The 21,108-nt window shown below is 47.1% G+C and overlaps 1 protein-coding gene across 3 annotated transcripts in view; it reads right to left on the reverse strand.

Annotated features, from left to right (window-relative positions):
• LOC139289680 (TGF-beta receptor type-2-like) overlaps positions 1-18,492 on the reverse strand; it is a 31,244-nt gene extending 12,752 nt beyond the window's left edge. The window contains exons 1-4 of one of the 3 annotated variants that reach the window (XM_070911290.1): positions 18,298-18,492; positions 8,256-8,400; positions 7,926-8,119; positions 7,289-7,291 (exon numbers count right to left, since the gene is read on the reverse strand). In XM_070911290.1, the coding sequence (XP_070767391.1) occupies positions 7,289-7,291; positions 7,926-8,119; positions 8,256-8,400; positions 18,298-18,382 (427 nt within the window). In that variant the 5' untranslated portion in view covers positions 18,383-18,492. Of the gene's footprint in view, positions 1-274; positions 320-7,288; positions 7,292-7,913; positions 8,120-8,255; positions 8,401-18,297 lie in introns of all 3 variants that reach the window. The other 2 variants (XM_070911288.1, XM_070911289.1) reach the window with 2 other exon arrangements.
• Positions 18,493-21,108: the final 2,616 nt, after the last annotated feature.

The raw sequence follows: 21,108 nt of genomic DNA on the forward strand, positions 1-21,108 counted from the left end.
CTAAGAGTATGGTCTTTGAAAGATGGGTGAAATAAGTTATTAATATAAGCCCTCTAGCCTCTAACACAAATACTCTGTTCCTATAACATGTGGCTGTTGATAAATCTGTTCTGTGTGCAGCAAAAAATAGCCAAGATTCAATCAATTTGTAGACCTTCAGATTTCAGTGCTTCAGAGGGGGATTCGATTCCTCCCTAACCAATCACTAAGGACCAACGTATCCACTTTAATCTTGACAACGCTTGACAATGCAGCTCTTCGTCTAACAGCTCACTGTGGTTGCCCCGTCTTCTTCCATTCCTCCCTGCAACATTTAAAACTGATCAGCGGTCAAACCCCCCAGTTTTAAAGATTTTAAAGACCAAGACAAAAGCAAATGAGAGCACTGATGTTGGATAACATACAAGATTTAGACTAAGCTGGAGCAAAACATATAGTATGTACAAACAGTGACATATTGGAGGGGAAAACCAAACAGCATTTGTGGCATGCCAGGATTGTATTTAGCTTCTAGCAAGAGCAAGAGCTTGGTTTGCCTGTGCAGTAACTTGAAATTGAAACTAAAATGAACTCAAAGGGAAGGTAGTGGTGTTAAGACATGTTTTTGAAAGACACACAGCCTAATTTGTGTGTGTCTGGCGCTGCCTGCAGCAGCAGCAGCAGCAGCAGCAGCAGCAGCAGCATGCTACAGTTTCCCCCCCACTACTCATACAGTAACTGTTCAACACAAGCCAGCCCACCACAGGGAAGTCATTCTTGAGGCCTGTGCTATGAAAATAACATGCTGTTCCCTGCTCCACGGAGTGCTGTAAATCATGTTCTTTCCATCGTTAACAATGAGTTTCAAAAAATATGTATCTTAAAGTTTGTGATCTCTGTAGGGAGCTGACTGTGTACCCAGTCAGCAGGCCCACAGTGGACACTGCCAACAGCGTGAGCCGCCTTCGCAGCTTCATGTGCTGCAGCATTAACTACCTCCTCTGACTCTGACTGCCAGCCCGGACGGAACGGCAGCCAACACCTCAGAGCTCCAGCGGCGGGGAGAAAACAGTCGAGAGCCTGTCTGCCTCTGGCTTGGCCCGGACCGGCCCGCTCTGCCCTGGCTGGCTGGGCACCTTTTCAAAGAGTGTCTCACTCAAGTCTCTCAGGGGAACATTACCATCCTGAGCGGAGCTCGGACCAAGGACTGGCCATCGGAGAAGTCGCGCCGCCCTTCATCTACTTTGCATTCAGATTTTCCGCAAGCATAGTGCTCCTGACTGAGCCCTAAAAACAGTATCAAAGGTCACCAGACAAGTGAAAACTCAGTAAATAACACAAACAAATATAAACTTCCCACCAGTTGGCTACAGCATTTTAGCTCGCTAACACTGCTTTTAAGTCTTTTCTGGTTTATTTGACAAAAACGAGGAAGGAGACGCTTAATCACACACATGTCCAAAATGTGAAGAATAACACAACACAGTCCAAGACTTATTTCCATGGCAGTCACATGGACACATGCACCAACTGGGTAACCTTTATTATGGTGTGCGCCGTGATGGTCGTAGCTATTTCGAACTGCTGCGCCCAAAGCAACAAACTGTCAAAGGATTATGCAGCCTCATTAACTGTGCGTCTGAGTCACATGCTTTAAACTGTCTTCCTCTTTAAAGAAGCGACTGCCTTTGAATCCGTCACGTACTGGCTGTGTGATCATGCAAGGTAAAACTACTCACAGTGGGATGAGTAATATCTTCATTTTGTGGCTCTGTGTGTGTGTGTGTGTGATTGCAAAGCAGTAAATCTTTCTGAAATTGCTTTGGGCACAGCCGCGGATGCAATAAATCAAAAATACTCAACACAAACACACGCAGCGAGAGAGAGAGAGAGAGATTTCTTAGATTTGAGACAACGGTCTGGTAGTAAAAGTGGGTTGCGTAATACGACTGCCAGACAGTCAGACACTTCTTCTCAAATTCCATGTGTCTGTACGTGTGTGTATGCTTTAAGGGCTTTAAGATTGCTCGGAGGTTTTTGAGGTTTTCGGTTTATTTCCTTGCTGTCATTCCGCCATGACTCGAGTGTGCCAGTGTGTGTGTGTGTGTGTGTGTGTTTGAGGCAGAAACACAACCAATCAGACGGTGCCAAGGCAAACTGGTAATAGGACTCATGTTGCCTTTTCCGATCAGGATGCCAGAGTGTGCTCATGCAGTGTCCAATGAGGTTTGACACATCATTCGGACTAATAGAGGGATCCTCGCCTACGGCTTGCAATTACACACACATCAGCTGTGTGTGTGTGTGTGTGTGTGTGTGTGTGTGTGTGTTGGGATCTCAAACACTGCCATCTCTGACTCACGCTCTTAATGCTCTAACCGGTTGCTAATTACTTGGACCCTCACAGTGTTTGGTGAATAACAAAGTTGCAAGTTGGATATTAAAGAGGAACTACTTTCCACGGAAAAACGACAGAGCCAGACATGATTTCATGTTCCAAACAGGTGATGGGTGGATAGATGGAAGCAATTATAAAAACGCAGAGGAGGTTGAAGCACACTTCCAACAGGCCTCCGTTGTGCCAGTTTGTCTTATTCGCTGGCAAAACACTGCTAATGGGGCTTTGAATATCATTATTGATGTTGACTTCATCAGATATTTCCACTGAAAGCCAGCGGCTCATGTTCTGACGCGATAATTTATCAACTACTTGGTCGCATCATGGATGAATCAAGTAAATCGTGTAAACCGGATTCAGATTTCGGCATATTCGGACGTGTTCTAAATTCTCCTTACATCTTTCAAAATATCATGATATAATGAAGAGCTCTTCATTATATGCTCCCTGCAGCACACCCGGCGTCAACCCACTGTAACAGCGGTATGGAGACGATAATGGCTAACAGGTGAAGGATGATGTCACGTCTGGCAGTTTAAGGCTTTATGATGATGTGCAGAAATAGGCCAGCTGTGTGCTGATAAGACGCTGCTATAGCAGCTCTGCGACTGACTTTGTGGCTCTGTGATTTCTTTCAAAGTCTATCATGAAATGCATGAAACTATGTGCGGCGCATGTAAACATTTTCTTCTTCTTTTCTTTCTTTTTTTTTTGTTGAGAAACCTGGATATTAAGGTTGGACACTCTCGCTCAACTCGCTACGCAAAAGTAAGGAAAGAGCAGGTGAGGATGGGCTGTGAATGGGCTGAAATGTCATTAATATCCAACCTACATACATATAAAAAGTATTAAAGAAAGTATCTAAACATTTTAGTAGCTTTATAGGAGTAGCCCATAAGACGACCACCCATTGCGATGTTTCACTGCAGACATCACGAACCCCACTGGATATACTACCTGGAGTACTCGGATAGAAACCACGATACTGTGGCACGTAAACACCCTTATCCAGGTTTCTTTGCTGGTACACAACATAGTGACTACGGTGGTGAGAAACCAGGACGCGACAGATGGTCAGAAACCTGGGTACTGTCAGAATCATGCGCGCATCGCGCACGCGCGTAGCCAGGTTCCTCATGTTCCAGGTAAACCTCGGCTCAAAAGCAGGACACGGCTCCAAACCGGGATACAAACGCGCATGTAAGCGCACTGACAGTGAAAAGGCTCTGGTGAATCCACTGTACACACAATTGTTTATTAATGTGCAGAATTTGTCAACAATTATAACTTCTCCTATGAGGACGTGTGAGGACACATTCTATTGTCATTCAGTAATATTACTAGCGCCCACTCGTGGGTGTCCACAGGATCTGCTAACAATATACTGCGTTTAAACGCTAAATCTAAAAAAAGTGTTACCCAACGTTGAGACCCAAACCGAGCTTAAAAAAAAAACAAGGAGAGTGAATATTGGATTCACGTGGCACACCTACGTCCGTTCATGTCTTATGGATAGCGTGAGCAGGTAACTGGTTGTCAACATGTTCACCATAGCAACCTCATAAGGTGATCATTTTGCGCCTTTTTTGGTTGCGCTGCCGGAGAATCACATTAAAAAGAGTTTACAGTTGTTTATCATCTGTCCCTGTGGAGTCCTTACCCTCCTAAATGTATATAAATAACCCGCCTTTATCCGGGCCGGTATCATATTATGGCGGCGCGTGGAGGAATCCAGCCACAGGGAGGCCGACGACACTGACCAAAAGTGAATATCACACTCACTATTTACTTGTTATGGTAACAGCACTGCCTTTACAGCCCAGGCTGCTTCAGAGACACGGCTCACATCTCCCCAGCTCTCACCCCCTTCCCCTCCCTCCATCTCTCCTCGTCGCTCTGTTCCTGTCTCTCTCCACCTACTTCCTCGTCCCATCTCAATGTCCTCTGTCCTGGTCGCCCCTTCTGCTGTGTCTTTTGCGTCTTAAGAGTTGGCCTGCTTGAGTCATTTCTCTTTAACGCAGTCTGCTGCGTGACTTCATGACTGATCACTCACTGACGGCGAGCCAAGATTCCACAGTTAAGGAGGAACTGTAAAAAAAAAAAAACTGAGAATAAAAAAAACCCCAAAACAAAACATGCACAGAGCCACTTTTTCCTATATCGCTCCATACCCGTCCTCCTCTCCTCTTCCTCTCTGCCGGCTGCATCAAGGCGTCTCTATAATTAATTTCCCTCTTTTTCACATTTTTATCTCTCGTCGTTCTTCTTCTTCTTCGTCAAAACAGGCGACATCAAAAGCCCCCACGTCATGTCATGAGGAGCATTTCATTCATCATGAGGGATGCCAAAATAACCCATAAAATGACTTGGAGGAGATCAGGCAACATCTGTGTAAAAACACAGACTGGGGGAGTGAAGGAATCCATGTCAGGAACAAATTAGTTCCACCTTCATCTCATTCCACACATAGCGTGCCTCCAAGCATGTAAAACGGACTTTCTCGAGAGCACAGCTGTAAATGCAGCACTAAAACAAATAGCATGTTACTACGACAAGACAGTATTTACTAGCAGCGCCTCCCCTCCCCACCGAAACCAGTTCACAAGCTCCAAAAACACCATGTGCAACCGACGCCGGCTGAGAGGCGACGTCGGCCGGCTCCCAATCGCCTTGCAGGATCTTAATTGGAAACACACGCTGTGTCACGAAAGGTCCAGGTCTCTCCGAGTGAGAGGGATCATCTCTGACCAGTTTTTTTTTTATGTTCTTGGCACAGCCGACGGGGAGATGCAGGTCGTCAAAATGAGGATTCTAAAGTAGTTAAACCATCGGCCGCGCCAGTGTGGTTAGATTTGGAAATGCGTCAAATGCACTTACTGTCCACACTGAAATGCCAAATAAAAAAAACAACAAAACTACAGCACATTGAGAGAGAACATACCTACAGCAACGACGTTGTCACATACTGACAATGGAGCTGATTGGCTGCGACAGATGTGATTTTTGAAGAATACCTAAATTCTACTTTGTACAGAATTGACTTAATGAACGTTCAGTTGTGATCTAAATTCACCGTGTTGCTCTGTAGCTCTAATTGAAGGTGAAATTCCCATCAGTCTCTAGTAGAGCACCGGTCATCCAAATCTGGTCGCCCAAATTTGACTGCTAATCGCGACTGGAAGATCGAGGCGAATTTGGCGGTCTATGATATGAAAAAACAGACTTGGCGAATAAATCATGACGTACGGGAAGCGTGATTTGTTGATTCCAGGTTTGAGTAATTGCCATATTTCCATCATGTTTTCATCGTCATGGCAGAATAGATCACTTAGACAAATAAAGCTGGATGTATTGGTAATTTTTTTTTGTGGGGTGGGGGGGGGGGGTGGGGGGTGCAACAAGCTGCGAACACTACTTTGCCATATCAGCACAGTTTCCACATCAGAGCAGACACAGACCAACATTAGCATTCATTATGGAATTTCTGAAGACGTTATTGAGGACTCTAGCTCTGTTTAGGTCTCCAACCACTCCGGAGGGAAATATCTGGCTCTGCGTTGATGCTCCATAATGTTCACCGGCTAGTTGCTAACTTTGTCTGTCTGCTGTTCGGTGCCGCTGGAAAAAAAACGAGGCCGATGAGAGCGCTGAGAGTGAGCCAAAACAGTAAAGTTGCGGGCTGCCAAACCAAAACAATGAGCTGAAAGACGCTAAAGCGCTTCGTAGAAGGGAACTGCTGAGTTGACAGTCAGTTTGAATTCATTTATAAAGATAAAAGCGTCGATGAATGCAGCTTTAAATTGCAACATTTTAAGGCCAAACCACGTGCAGCATCAGCACTGCACGATGCTGAAGCAAGGAGGCCGAGACAGCTTAAAAACACGGCGCCCTTTCCGTTTGTTGCGTCTCTAAACCGGACTCGGCCGTGCATCCCACATTGTCATCTCGCCACACTGAGACAGCGACGACCCACAGCGCGCGCACCTCCCTATCTGATTAACCTCTGACCTCTGCTGCTACTGAGACCCAAAGCAAGCCCCGTTAGCGCTTGCTGCTGGGGGATCACAATGTTCACGCCCTCATGGTGACATTTGTAGCGCACGTTTGGACGCACAAACACACTCGCACAAGCATGACCCTCAAGACATGAACCCCGTGCACAAACACTATTACAGGCACGTCATGAGAATGTAACGCTGGAGGAGAACAATGTGAGGCATTTGTAGAGGAATAAGCCACGGCAGTGGTCCAATAAACAAACAAGGACTTCCTGCTGCATGTGTCCTCCATGGGAGGAAGGAACCACAACCCTTACCCTCAGGGCCCTGTGTGTGTGTGTGTGTGTGTGTGTGTGTGTTGCAGTGAGATAGACACAGACTGACACACAAAGATAGATTATGATTTACACAAACTACTGTACACTTCCGCGAGCCGAGCTACTGAACTTCCGTGACAGTGCACTGTTACGCGGTTGTTCTCCAGAGTGGTGGCGTCTCGAGAGGAAGAACGATCTATTCTGCTTCAATAATAGCAGCAGTCCACCTCGCTGCAGAGGTGTTCTGTGTCTATGGGGCCTGTTCACCATGTGGCGGAGATGTTTCTGATTTGAGCTAAACACAGACAGGAAACCATATGTCTGAGCTCTCCGGCGTGGCGGGCCTACACAACCGCACACACATACACACATACACACAGACGCTTCTTCTCACAGCACACAGCGCAGGACGCATACAGCTGCGCGTCTAGTGATCGCGACGAGGACCCCCCACACACACACACACACACACGCTGTTTACGTGTGATGCAAACACCACATTTCCACTTCCTGTTTGTGATGATGACGCACTGTCAAAAAAAAAGAAAAAAAAAGACAGTGGCAACTGTAATGAAACCTAAAAATAACAGCAACACCTTCTGAAACGCATGTGACCTGGAAAAAAAAATAAATACAGTGTCCTTGTCTCTGGTTGGAGAGAAAGTCAGGGAGAGATTTAATAATAGACCACTGGTTAAACGTAGAGGAAATGAAGAGGCAAAGGAGAACTGACACAAGGCACTTCTTTAAGCAAATGTTGGCAGTTTCTGATAAACTGGACAGCTGTCTGAACAGATAACCCGCTGATTTTTTTGTGGTCGGTCGACCAAAGACGCTGTAACGGACGTGCAAACAATGTGAAACTCATGCATTTGCTGAAAGTGGGTGCGGTCAACGCGGTCTGTCTGCTTTTGTCCTGCACAGGCAGAGTCCCATCAGACACATTCAGAGCAGCTGCTGTATTCTATATGGTTCTCGCTGTCATCAAATCCCCTGAAACGACCAAAACCCAACAATACATGTATCCGTCCTGCTAACCAGGATATCTACATGTGTATATGTATAGTTTAAGCACTCACTAGCACACCAAATGTGCATTAGTTCAAAAAAAAAAATAAAATACTGCACTTTGTTTTAGGAAATGAATAAGCTGAAACTATATATTTGTGAGCACTTGAATGAATGTGCTTGGGGCTTAAGCCAAATTCGAGGGCGCCTGGCTCATGTACTCACTGGGGGAGAATAACAGTTTGTCGTTACACTCGTCCTCGTCAGTGCAAGAGCAGAAGTGAGCCATCCCGCTCGTCGTGTTCTTCTCCTTCATCACGCAGGTGGAGCTGTTGTAGTCGTCCAGCGTGATGCCGTACAGCGGCTTGGACGGGTCGTGGCAAAGGGTTTCAATGGAGAAGCCCGTCTCATTCTTCCTCCTGAGAGACAGACAGACAGACAGACAGACAGGCAGACAGACAGGGCAGAGATGTCATGATTAAATAATGCACATGTTAAGAGCTATCTAAGAGATGAAGGCCGTTTTCTCTCTCTCTCTCTCTCTCAGGTACCTACCAGATGGCCACACAGACCTCGGTGCTGTCCATACAGATGGACGTGATGGAGCAGTTGGACATGCAGGTCCCTGTGCCACCACAGGAGGAAAGCTCCAGATCACAGAACTTGCAAAGCTGACTCATGGGGTAAAAAGGGGGCATGCCTGCAGAACACACACAAAAGGATCCGTCAGGTCGGCTTCACGTTTCAAGCGAGTGCTGCTGTCAGTCAGTGCCAGTTCTCAAAATTCTTGTTCCGACTTGAAGCGGCAAAAAATGTGGATTGGCTTATAAATAAGCTGAGCAACGACTAGCAGTTCCACCTCTGCACAGGAAATAGCAACATTTTATGAATATTTCTTCTAAGGCCATTGTCATGCCTCACCTGTGTCACTGCAAGTACCTCATACCTGTGAATGTATTCATGCTCACGAGGATTCAGGGTTTTCCTTGAGGGCCACTTTGAGGCAAACTTTACAATTTAAGCCCCACTACCGCAACATTATGGCGCTTCAAGGCAAGCGTGGAAGTCACAACCTGTCTTGTTCGCGTCAGTGCTCCTGACCCACCCGCTGCCTCCTCAGCTTCCTTCAGCATTAGCATCTGGCGTGTGGTTTCAGTGGATATCGCCGTGTTTCCTATTCATCAAATGTGAAGACGCGTTCTGACTAAAGTGTTGCATTTTTGAGTATGCTGCCTACACATTGTGGGGACCATTGTTGCAGGACCTGGTCTGTTTTACACTTTACTTCAAACACAATGACAACCTATTTTTGAAACTTTTTTTTTTTTTTTTTTTTTTAAATCGCTTAAAAATTCAATGGACAGCTGAACAGAAAGAGAAACCGTTTAAGTTTTGACTTTAACTTCTATTACTTGTTCTTCACAAGCTGTAAACACAACCTTGACATATTAACACCTTGTAAAGTCGATGTGGGCAAAGCGATAGCAGTTGCCTATTAACACATTCAGCCGACACGGAGCGGCATTCATTTGGAGCCGTGTTTCGGGGGCCACCTATGCACCACGCAATTCCTACATTCATTCTCCTTTTAGCTGCTAAATGCTCCACCATGTTCACCAGCTGGCCGCCAACGTTGTCCGTCTGCTGCATTGTGCTGGGCAGGTGATGCACAGTGGGTTCATCAGAGCTTTTATTCTGAAAACAGCTGCCTGCTGCTGCTGGAAATTAGGTCGATTAGAGCGCAAAGAGGGCCTTAAAAACAAAAGCTCCGCAGAGGGAGTAGAATGTAGTTTCTTTCACTTTACACTTATACTCGTTTGATCCACTGTTAGTGTAAAATAATTAGGTTAGTGTCACGGTGGGTATGCGGGGCAACGGGAACCAAGGCTTACAGGATGGTGAGGCAGAACAAAGGTCCAAAAACAGGCAGGTAGCGGGGTCTCAAGGGCAAAACGGGATACAGACGTTGACAACATGAAGCATGTGACTTCCTATCTGACCAGGAACAGAGGAAGTGGACTGGTATATGTAGTGAAGGGTGATGAGGGAATGAGGTGCAGGTGAGTGACTGCAGGACTGATGAGAAAAGGGAACAGGTGTGTGAATGGGTGGGGCAGCCAGGTGGATGAGATAAGACCAAGGACATCTGGTGGACAGCTAGAGGAAGGCAGGTGTGAATAAGGCCCGGGGACACATTTAACCAGGTTCGATGATACTGTCAACTACATGCTGCACATGTTGGAACCACAGGAAAGCATCGGCGTGCCTGAAGTTAACCAGGTCACGCCTCCACTGTGGGCCCTGATCAACCACCTCAGGAAATCACAGAGCCGCACCGAACCATCAACGCAGAAAACCACGGCTGAATCAATAGGCGGCCCGTGCCAAGCTACAGCAATTTCTTTAGATCCAACAGCGCTGGATGCGTGACCCCGAAAACCTCACAGAATCTTTTAAGATGCCTTCAAAAAAAAAAAAAAAAAAAAGAGGATTTCCTGAAAGAAGCAATAAATGAATCCAAGTTCCATCTTTTTCTAATTAATTCATGCATCAAAGACGGGATGTGGCGTAAGAGACTGGACATATCTGCGATAAAACAAATGATTCACAAGGTCTCCAAAAGAACATGACCAACATGACTAACGTGGCTAATTATACACACAGGCACAGACTTAGAAGAGGCAATGATTCCACATGACCTTTTTTTTTTCTCCCCCTATTTACTGGATGTTGTTTTTTTTTTTTGGTGTTTAACAGGTTATATATCTGAAATCAGCATTCATGATCCCGAGCCTCATATCAAAGGAATGAGATGCGGTTACAGTGTTCGATAACATCGCCCTGGGTGGTTGGAAGGTATTGCACGTGGTAGGGTTGGTCGCGTGCTGCCTGGGCTGGCAGAGTAATCAGTACAATCTTATCCCCGCCGGTCTCCTTTGCACGACTTGAGCTGCCGTCGCCTCTCTGATCTCCCTCTGGTCTGTGACCTGTTCAGGCCTGCCTCTCTGACTCCAAGCCCCCTGACTGCTGCTGGCCTAGGACAGACCGTGTAAGAGACTAAACTACATTTCTGAACCGAGAAAGACGGGGAGGTTTCCCCATGTGATGTCTGTGTTCAAATAAGGATTACTTACAGGGTGGGATAGAAGCCGTTTGTGTAGCATGCAGGTGTTGTGGTGCGGCAGTGTGGTTTCAGAGTTGGAGAAACCCTCCTTCAGCTGGGAGGTCTGAGCTTAAGCCTCTGTGTCGCCAAGCGTCTGAATACCCTCCAGCCATGTACCGCGTACATCAGCTTTTCCCACACTTGAAATGAGCAGCAGCAGCGCCGGGTTCTGGTTCAAGTCCTGACGACGCCCGGGCTAGCAGCTGTTCCACAGGCTTCTTTAGCGCAACGCAATGCTTCATTGAGAGTTTCTTCCTGAAGAAGTGAAATGTGTCCCGGGGCTTTACTGGATCTACTACAGCACTAGCTGCTCCGGTTGAAACCCTCTGTGATTTCAAACAATTACCTTGTTCGCATCCAAAAAGATGCCAGTCCCATTCAATCTTTTCCCGCAAACTGCTGCGCTGCTGTGTTCCTCCCTCCTCCGTCATATCACTAACACTCCTCTGTGAAGCCTCGCTCTGTTGAGCTGGTGGCGTGATATCAGTGACAATCTTGGCCTTCTGGGAAACGATGATCGCAACCTGATTTTTTTTCAGCACCATTACAAATGTCAAGGCGATCTCTCACTTCATCCTCAGGCTCTTTATACTGACGTGAGCCCGACGTATGGGATACACTGCTCTACTGGACACGCCATCAAATTGTCTTTCGTCTTGATTGCACTGTGGAACTTAAAGATCCACTCAAGAAACGTTTTTAAGAAATCTAAAATTTGTGTCTGATTCAACCAAAAAAAAAAAAAGAAGGCTACATTTCCCAGTAAAACATTATTAAAATAATTACATCCCAACAATTGCTGATTAGAATTTAGAGGTCAGAGGTCACTGTGACCTCATAAAACACGTTTTTTGGCCATAACTGAAGAATTGATTACAAATTACGACAAAATGTCCCACAGATGGGATACAATGATGAAGTGATGACATTTTTTACCCCAAAAGGTCAAAGGTCAACTTCACTGTGACATCATAATGTCTTTTTTTTGGCCATTATTCAGCTCACTGAGGAACAGAACAGGTCACGGCTGGTCGGACACTGAACAGGTGACACTTTTCAAAGGTCAAAGGTCACTGTGGCCTCAAAATAGGTTTTTAGCCACAATCTAAGAATGAATTGGGCGATTCCAGATATCACACACATTGAAATGACTGGGACGACACAATGAGTGAACAGTAACTAGCACAGTACGGGCTTTCCACCATCTCTGCCTCTCGCTTCCCGCCTCATTCTGAATTTGGCGCGTCACCGAAATCACGTGACCGCAAACAACGAACTGGAGCGCCGAGCTAATCGTGATCCTGCGAGTGAGTTTCACCTACAGCTCATGGAGAGGCTTCGCATCTAAAAATGCCAGGAGAAAACAAAAGCGGCACATTTTGTGGAATATAATAAATAATAAAGAACTCATCTTTACATAGCAATCAAGCACATGCGTACCTGTTAAGCCAGTGCATCTAAACCTACAAGCTAGTTGTGATGTCACAAAATCATACAAAGAATGAATTCACTTAATGAATTGAGTAGCCCATGCAAGCACGCCTTCAGCTCTCTGCCTGAACTAATGCTATGCTCTATTACTGGTTCCCACAGACTGAACTAACTGAGATTTTAGTCAGCTGTATCTGGGCCAGACATCCAGGTAAAGTACATACTCGCACATCTTTGGACTTAAGATCCTTTCTTACAAACAACAACAGCCCTGACGCGTCTGAAATCCAAGACACAGACAAAACAACTGCACGCAGGGCAGCCCGCGCTATCGGCGAATCGACTGACACGGCAGCGCGCCTGCAGAGCTGAAGTGTGAAAACCAGGCCGGAGGAGGGCTCGTTGCCCTCCCTCACGCCGCTTCTCCTTTAACAGTGTATGTTCAGACGTGTGTGCCTGTGTGACGCCGATCACAGTCTGCATAGGCCGGGTTATTCATTTAACAGGAAGCACAGTTAATATACTTTCAAGACACATTCCCTCGCACAAGGTCTCGTTTGGGGCAGGACAGAGAGCGCTAACACCCACACACAACCTCAGAGACAAATAAAACCTGCTGATTTAGTGCGGCGGAGTGCCACCGAGGCCGAGTGAATCGGAGTGAGTAACGGAGGTAGAGTTACACGGCCAGTGAGCTCAGCAAGTCTTTTATGGCGTGGATGAATCACTCTTGTGCTGTTGTGCGATACTGATTACACATTAAGAGCTCATTAACCCGTCAGCTCTTTGAGTGTCAGCCAGCCAACTCCCTCTAAAACCTCGAAATTCGCCGTTTTTACGTTTGACATTGAATTGATTGATGGGCTGACGCTTCTGTCCAAAGTGATGTACGAATGAGGCGCAATCCACGGCGCAGTCGACTACGCTCACTTCCATGTTCCACAAGTGCAGAAAGTGCGAAACAAAAACGTTCCTCAAGCTATTCCTTTAATATATCTATCCAATATGGACATTCGTCAGAATAGGTTTGACGCCTTAGATACGGAGATATGGCACTGATTAGCACGTCCATAGCTCTGTAGTACGCGTTCTAGGACACTATGAAATAAAGGTTTTTACGTAATTTGAAATGGCTTTGTTTCATTTGTCGCCTGTATGTCTACAGGTTTTCAACACACAGCAAATATGTGCAGTGTTCCCATCATGCCTTGTGTAATATAAACAGGAAGTCCATGACTGAGCTGTGGGCCACACCTGAGCCCAGTGGTTTAAGCTGAGGTTGAATACACTGTTATATTATATTACTGCGCCATGTAAAGCCATGCTGCATTAGCAAGTAGCAGTGCCTGTTTACACTGTTGCCATGGACGGATGTGCGCACAACAACCGTTTTTATTTATTTTGATTGGAAAGAAAAGCAGATTTCTGGACGTTAATGACAAACTGTTAGCATTCTGAAACGGTTCTGCTGATTCCTGCAAATATGCACGGTGCTTTTGATTTGATATGAGTTAAGACTCTGAGAAGAGGGGATGTGAGCTTTGCGCCCAGTGGTTCAAAGGGTAAAACCAAGGCCGAAGAAAAACACCAAACTAAACGTCCCCATTTACTTCCTTTTCTGGATTTATGATAAAATAGCAGCGCTGTTGATCTTAGGCAGTCCAGAGCCTGCAGCCGTGCAGCCTTTACTTTGAAGTTCCAGCAGATTGTGCCGGTGCAGAAAGTTAAAGGGCGACTGTGCATGAAGGTCCGTGGTGGTATGTGGCTCATTGCTCCAGCTGCTGAAGCACTTTGCCTTTCTCTTTTATCGCCGCTGCTCCACGTGTAGGAATTATAGTACGAAAACACCCAAGTGGCCTCGGGAGAGAGCGGAGGAGGAAAGTGTGGACTGTCATTAGCCGTGCTCTGGATGGCTCCTGAAGGGGCTGTAATCGAAATGTCGAGATTTCTTTGTGCTCCCGTTACTGCAGGGGCGAAGTCATGCTGCGGCGACCTGCTCCCGTCTGGACGTCAGACCAATGAATAACCTTGTTAAATACCTGTTTCACTTTTGCGTACCAGAGACTGTGACATTGCAAGACAGCAAATTATGCATGTGGCACACATTTTATGGGTACATATTTTGTAGATATAGAGCAATATAAATAAAAACTGGTATAGGATTCACAATATACAATTTCTATACATGGTTGAGGAGTTGCCTTCTAAGCCCATTCCTGTCCTGGATGGACCATAACATGCACTCTGTCATGTACTTTTTGCAAATAATACAGCATTATTTGGTGAATTCTACCCCCTGACAGGAAATTAACAAATGAGCTTCTTTGCTTTCTTGCCGAGAGTCAGATGAGAAGATCGATACCAAACAGTAAATATGAAGTCAGGAGACGCTTAGCTTAGCTTAGCATAGCATAAAGGCTCGGAGACAGGGGGAAGGTCCAAAGGTAACAAATTCTAGCTACCATCACTTCCGAGGCTCACAAATTAAGACTTCTATCATTATATCTTGCTTGTTTATTCTGCGCAGGGTGTAAAACACCTGGCTAAGAAAGAGTCCGACACATAACACCCCCTCAAACCACAACGTGTCATTTCTACAATTCAGTTTTTGGAAAACAAACGAGCAGTAACGCGTTGACTAGTGAGCTTTACAGTTGCTTTATAGAGCCAGGCTAGCTGTTTCTATGCACATCCGCTTTTAAGCTGCCTGAAAAGCAAACAGAGCACCTTGCCCCATCAGCTGAAACAAACCGCCTCTACTTCCTCCCCCCTCCTCGTCTCCCCTCTTCCCCTTTCCCTCCTTTTCCAAACAAACGTGAGCTCACAGTGGACGGGAGGACAGACAGGAAACTTGACTGCAGTTTATCACCCGTATACAGGAAAGACTGCTCCAAACTGCACAAATGTGGAAAATGGAAAAAGTGAAAAGGTCTGCACACCAGGCAGGCAGCGTCACCCAGAGGTCCTGAAAACCAGTTCTCCGGTGGGGTCCCACATGAACACAAAGGTTTCTGCCAAAGTTAGAAGAGTTTTGGATCCTTCACATGAGAGATTCCGTGCCTGTGCTCTGTCCATTGATTTGAGTGGGCAGGGCTCGGCCGGAAAAAGGCGACATCAATCCGGATTTTTGCAATATTTGAATCACGAACTGGTGACAGTTGCGGGGGTTGTTTCAGCGTGCGAAAAAGCTAGGGGCATAGTCAACGCGTATGTGTCAAAATCCATTTTCAATGGATACGAATCAATTTTGTATTTATCTATATTATAAAATGTATTTTTTCATGTTTAAATACTTAAAGTTGAGGAGGAGAACAGAAAATGCGGCCGACAGTGAGCAGGCCGCTGATGTAGCTCACACTGGTGCTGTAATTCTGCAAACTATACAGTTAATGTGGTGGCAGCTGTTTGTTTTTTTTGGGGGGGGGGCGGTTGGAGAGGCTGAAAACATTTGCTGTGCAATCTGGAGGTGCCAGGCTGGCCCGGGGGGGGATACTTGCAGGCAGCAGGTTGGCTCTGACGCTGAGCTTTGCAGGTGAGTGGCGGTTTTGTAAAACTAACCCTAAGCCAAATCTAAGCCTATGAACCCCCTAAAATAGACGACACTTCTCTGGAGCAACGCAGCGCAGCAAATAGAAAATTGAGAGTATCTCGGCGGGAATAGGAATCCTTCCTCTTTGGGCCTGATCCTGTCCCTAAAATGAGGGGAGACGACTGGCAAGAGGCTGCGCGGGGCTACATAACTGCCACAGCAGGCGGCTCAGCTCGCTCCCTCTGCTCCTGAAAGTTATCCTCCCACCTCTCCCAACTCCCTCTTAATCCATCTCTCTCTCCAACTTGGCTGTAATTCTGTCATTCCTCCCGTCCTCATCTCCCTCCCCTTAACTTCCTCAGGTTCCCTCTCTCTCCCTCTGCAACTGTCCGCCTCCATCCCTCCTCCTCCTCCGTCTTCTTGACCCGGAGAGTCGGCGAAGCGACTCCAGAGGGGAGGTGCGCGGGAGGGGAAGTCGACTAATATGGTGAAAATCAAAGGGAGACACTGCAGGGAGGTTGAAGTGGGTGACCCCCGTCTCTCCATCTCCCCACTGTACGCACCGAAGTCACACAGTGAAGTTCAGTGTACACACAGCAGGGATCGGGGGACTGAACAGGAGAAGAGCTCTCTGGGGGCTGAAATGGCTCAAATACACGTGTAAACTGATCCCCCCCAAAACGACAACTTTCCCTTTCACTCTTTGATTTTTCGATCGGCACCTTCAAAAACAGTGGCTAAGCACAAGGACTGGGGAATGCGCCCTCTGCCCCGACATGAAGATTCCCTGGAAAAGGAAGGAAGAGGGAGCCTTCCTGTGGCAGCCCGCTGAGCAGACGCTTATCAACATCAATCGAAAGCAAACAAAGAAAGACGAGCTAAAAACAACTGGTGTTTGGATAACCACAATGTCAGTGGTTATCCGCGGTACTGGGAGGTGCTCTGGAGAAGTCAGAATAACAGGGGAGTGTGTGTGTGTGTGTGTGTGTGTGTGTGTTAATGTGAAATGGTGGGGAGCGTGGGGGCATGTGGGTGGACATGTGTATGTGCGTGCCCGTTTGTGACACATACAACTCAGCGGGACCACACAGTCCTTCTGGTATGTGGGATTTCCAGGTTCAAAATAGTGCTCGCCGTGGGAGGAGGGTAGGAACAAACAGCAGAGAGAGAGAGAGAGAGAGTGTGTGTGGGTGGGTGGGGGGGGGGGGGGGGGGGGTAGAACGGGGGCACGGCCACAGCAACCGAGGCAACGTTTAGCTCGTCATTTTCATCTGAACGCTGTGTTCAGTCTACCCACCTGTCTACAAGGGGAAGTTTCCGCGGCTTGCCGAAATGGGAGGTGTCACGGTATGACAGGCGGAGAGAGCGGCCAGAGTCTGCTGAACTGCCAACTGTCAGCACGCGGGATCACAGTCACAGAGGAGGGAAAGTGGGACTATCGACATGCACATACGGCGCCCGGAGTCCAGGAACCAGAGGAACCGGGAGCGCGGGACGCACCATATGGACTGTGCAGCCAGGCGCTGTTCAAAGCCCGCGGGGGGTGTACTTTCAACTCTAGTGGAGATCCAAACGTGCACACCAAGACACCAAATACATCAAGCTGCAACTTTTTTCGGAATATTTATTTATTTATTATTATTATTATTATTATTATTGGAATAGTGCAGCCATAAGAACATGGAGACCTGGGTCGGAATATTTCACTCATCATGTACCTACAGAATGTATACTTGTATATATATATATGTATATGTATATATATATATATATCTTTACAACCCTAAAGGGGTATTCCTGCAATTCCACACACTGCCCTTTGATAATTTTAAGATTTTAGTCCCTAACATTTAGTTAGACCTCAACCCGGGTTCATTTCTCACAGCGGCAGTGTGACGTTACACTGCACCCAACGTCAACAAGTCCAGACACGTCAACTCACACGGGTGTCCCTTTAAAGCCAACCTGGACTTAAATTTCCGCTCCAGTTTTGTTTTGTTTGTTTTGTTTGTTTGTTTCCATATTCTATTGTTGTTTTCACAACCTTCTGATGTGCGCTGGTCGACACGTGATCGGTTGTCCGGTTGTCCCAATAACTCAGCAACACCACGAGGTCCTCTGATGGGACCAGGTTTTTGTGGAGTCCTACAGCTGGTGTCTCAAGTTGATTTCAGAGTGGAGTGGAGTGGGATGGATGTGGGGGGGGTCTCTCTAACGCGCTCTCGGTGGAAATACAGTTGAAACGAGCCCCCACGCCGTCAGCTAATAGTGAGAGCGGCCAGCGGCGACGAGACGCGGCAGTCACCTGTTGCGCCCGGCTGTCCTCGGCTCTCCGGGGAGCCGCCGCGTAACGTGCCGGGGAAGACCGTTTCCTTCAGGTCTCGGTAACACCGAGACCGACACCAGCGGCTGGGAGGGGGGGGGGGGGCAGGGGTGTTGCTGGAGCTGTTAAAAAAAGGATATGCGTAACTCACCGGCAGTCCCGGGCTCCAGCAGCGCGGCGAAGAAAAAGACGGATAGAGCTCCCCGTAAAGACGACGAGCGGCGCGGTCCCTCCATGTCTCTTGTGTCCCTCGTCCGCAGGTTCTCATTCAGAGCAGGGGGGCGAGTCGACTGAGAGAGTCCGGCGGAGGAAGGAGTTCGGCGGGTCCGCCTTGCTGTGCGCTCCACTCCGCTCAGCAGCTGGAGAGTCACTGCTGAACCATCCACACACACACACACACACACACACACACACACACACACATACTGTACACTGCTCTGACAGGAAACCGGAGGAGGGAGGGAGGACTCTCGCTCCGTCTGTGTGTGTGTTAGTGTGTGTGTGTAATTACCTATCCAAATACTGGAAATCGGAACAGCAAACAGCTCTGTATACATTTACATAAACTCAGGGGCATGAAATGTTGCCAGCCAGCTTCCCGAAACATCACAGAGCCTCTACAGGCGCACAGTTAACAGAGCAGCAGGGCAGCTGAACACACACTTTAGAAGACATTCACCATTAGTTTGAAAACACACAAAAATGACTAAAATCCCCATAAATACTCATCACTTGTCAAGACATGAGCTTTAGACCCAATGTGAGTGTGAAAAGCATTGGCTCCCTGGTATATTCTGAAGATATTATTGATGGAAAGTGTCCAAAAAAGACTCGAACATGGCTTCATAGCCACCACTGATAACCCTGAGGTCATGTCGTCTGTATTCTTTAAGAACGATTTTCAAAACCTACAGATGGTGGCTGATTCCAGTACGTTTCTTTTCTTTTCTTTTCTTTTTTTTTTATAGCCAACATATTTAAATTTGCAACTATGTGTGATTGACTGATGAGTGGCAGCGTCGGCGGCGACCTCCGCCGTATTTTGATGGCAGCACAGAGGCTGAGCCCAGCCCGCAGAGAGATAGTGGAGCTGAGCTCGCCCCGTCTGTCCGGTCATGTGGGGCAGCAGGTCTGGACATGCCGCTCTCTCCCAAACGTCTGGAACCCAGCCACGCACTCTCTGGAGTCTCACAGTCCCACGTCGACCCCTCTCCCCCACCAGTCCCCCGGAGTCCAGCTCCCTCGGCCGCAGGTCAGGGCCCAGCGGGTCGGAGCTCTGGTTGTTTTTGGGTCCCACATGACAGCCGTAGTAGAATATGTTTCATAGCCTGGGACTACAAATAAACTTGAGTTTGGCTTTATGTCTAAAAAAGAAATCCCTTTTTAATAAGTAGAGACAGGAAGGGGAATTCTGGGGTTTACAACCAGGCTCTTTTTTCTGTTGGTATTAAGATAGTATCCAACAGTGTTCTCAAGTGTAGTGTTACCTAACCTTTTGTAGGTGTGGCCATATTTTATACATGCATGATGATAGTCACCGCACTTATTGCTAAGATTTGAGCTTGCACGATATCCAGCTTCGTCGCAGTTTGCCCCCGAGTATCTTCCTGCGGCCACACCCTCTCTTTCCTCATACTCCCCAGACCTGCCATCCTCGAGCCGCCCCCACCAGATGCCCCCAGGCTTTTCCTCTGCACTTCCTCATTCATTCACCCCCACACCTGTTCCCACCTCCCTCATCAGCCCTGCAGTCACCTGCTCACCTGCAGCTCGTTCCCTACTTGCACTGGTCCACGTCCTTAGCTCCTGTGCCAGTTCCCTGTTTCTGCTTGCCTTTGTTTTTGACCCTATTTTTTGGACTTTGGATTTGTTTGCCCAATCTTGACCCTTGCCTGCTATTCTCTGAGTCTTTGTCGCCCTGGTTTCGTTTTAATAAATCCCTTACCCGGATCGGCTCTGCCTCAGTGGTCTGCATTTGGGTCCTATTCCCCGTGTGCCTTGCCCCCCTTTTCCCCCTTTTTTATTTCACCTTAAGTGGCTTTAATTATCATGCACTGGTAGCATCAACCAGCTCGAAGACGTCATTCCATAAAATGTTTTCGATGTTTTGTGCATCCTTTTATACACATTTCCCCAAAATCCATATTTGGTGTCTTTGGAAATATTGGATCTCCACTTGTATTTCAATTAAAGTTCTGTGGGTTTGAGTGTGAGGAATGTAATCCCACCAGCAGGTCATTGGGGTTTCTGAAGAACACCTCACAAATATACAGTTTCATTTAAAAAAAAAAAAAAAAAAAAAAAAAGCTCAGCAATTTCCTAAAACAAGTGATACTCAAACAGGAGGAAATTTGTATTTGTTGTGGACTATTTTCAGCAGCGGATTAATACACATTTGGTGCTCTCGTGAGTATTTAGGGCAGCAGGACGGTGTGTGTTCATGGTATTGAAGGAACGTGTCACTCAGTGCCACCGTCTGGCTCACTGATGTGTTTTTAATAGTTTTTGGACAATGGAGCTCTACGGCACGGAGGAATGAGATACACGCTGATGTCTGTTCAAGTGTTCGTTTTTCTGATAAGTTCAGTTTTAATTAGTTATTTGATGCTATAAAAAGGGGGGGGGGGGGCGAGACGTCGTGATTGACATGATTGTTTTCGATTGGGTCAGGCGAGGGTATGGGCGGGACCTCGATTACCGCCCCCACCCCGATCACCAATGCGCAGACTCTGGCTCCAAATGGCGTCACCAGCGGGAGAGTTTGGCTTCGTTTCTGTACAGTGGGAGGAAGCGGAGACACGTCGGCCATCTTCACATACAGTCTATGCTGACACCTCAACCATGACGATGAAACCCCCCCCCCCCCCCGACAAATGTTATCACTGATAGCCAAACTGGATCTCCTAACAAGCATGAATTGGTAAATGATACAAGACGGTGCAATATAAATCTCACTGACCGC

This window comes from Enoplosus armatus, chromosome 9 (genome assembly GCF_043641665.1).
Source record: "Enoplosus armatus isolate fEnoArm2 chromosome 9, fEnoArm2.hap1, whole genome shotgun sequence".
Lineage (NCBI taxonomy): Eukaryota > Metazoa > Chordata > Actinopteri > Centrarchiformes > Enoplosidae > Enoplosus > Enoplosus armatus.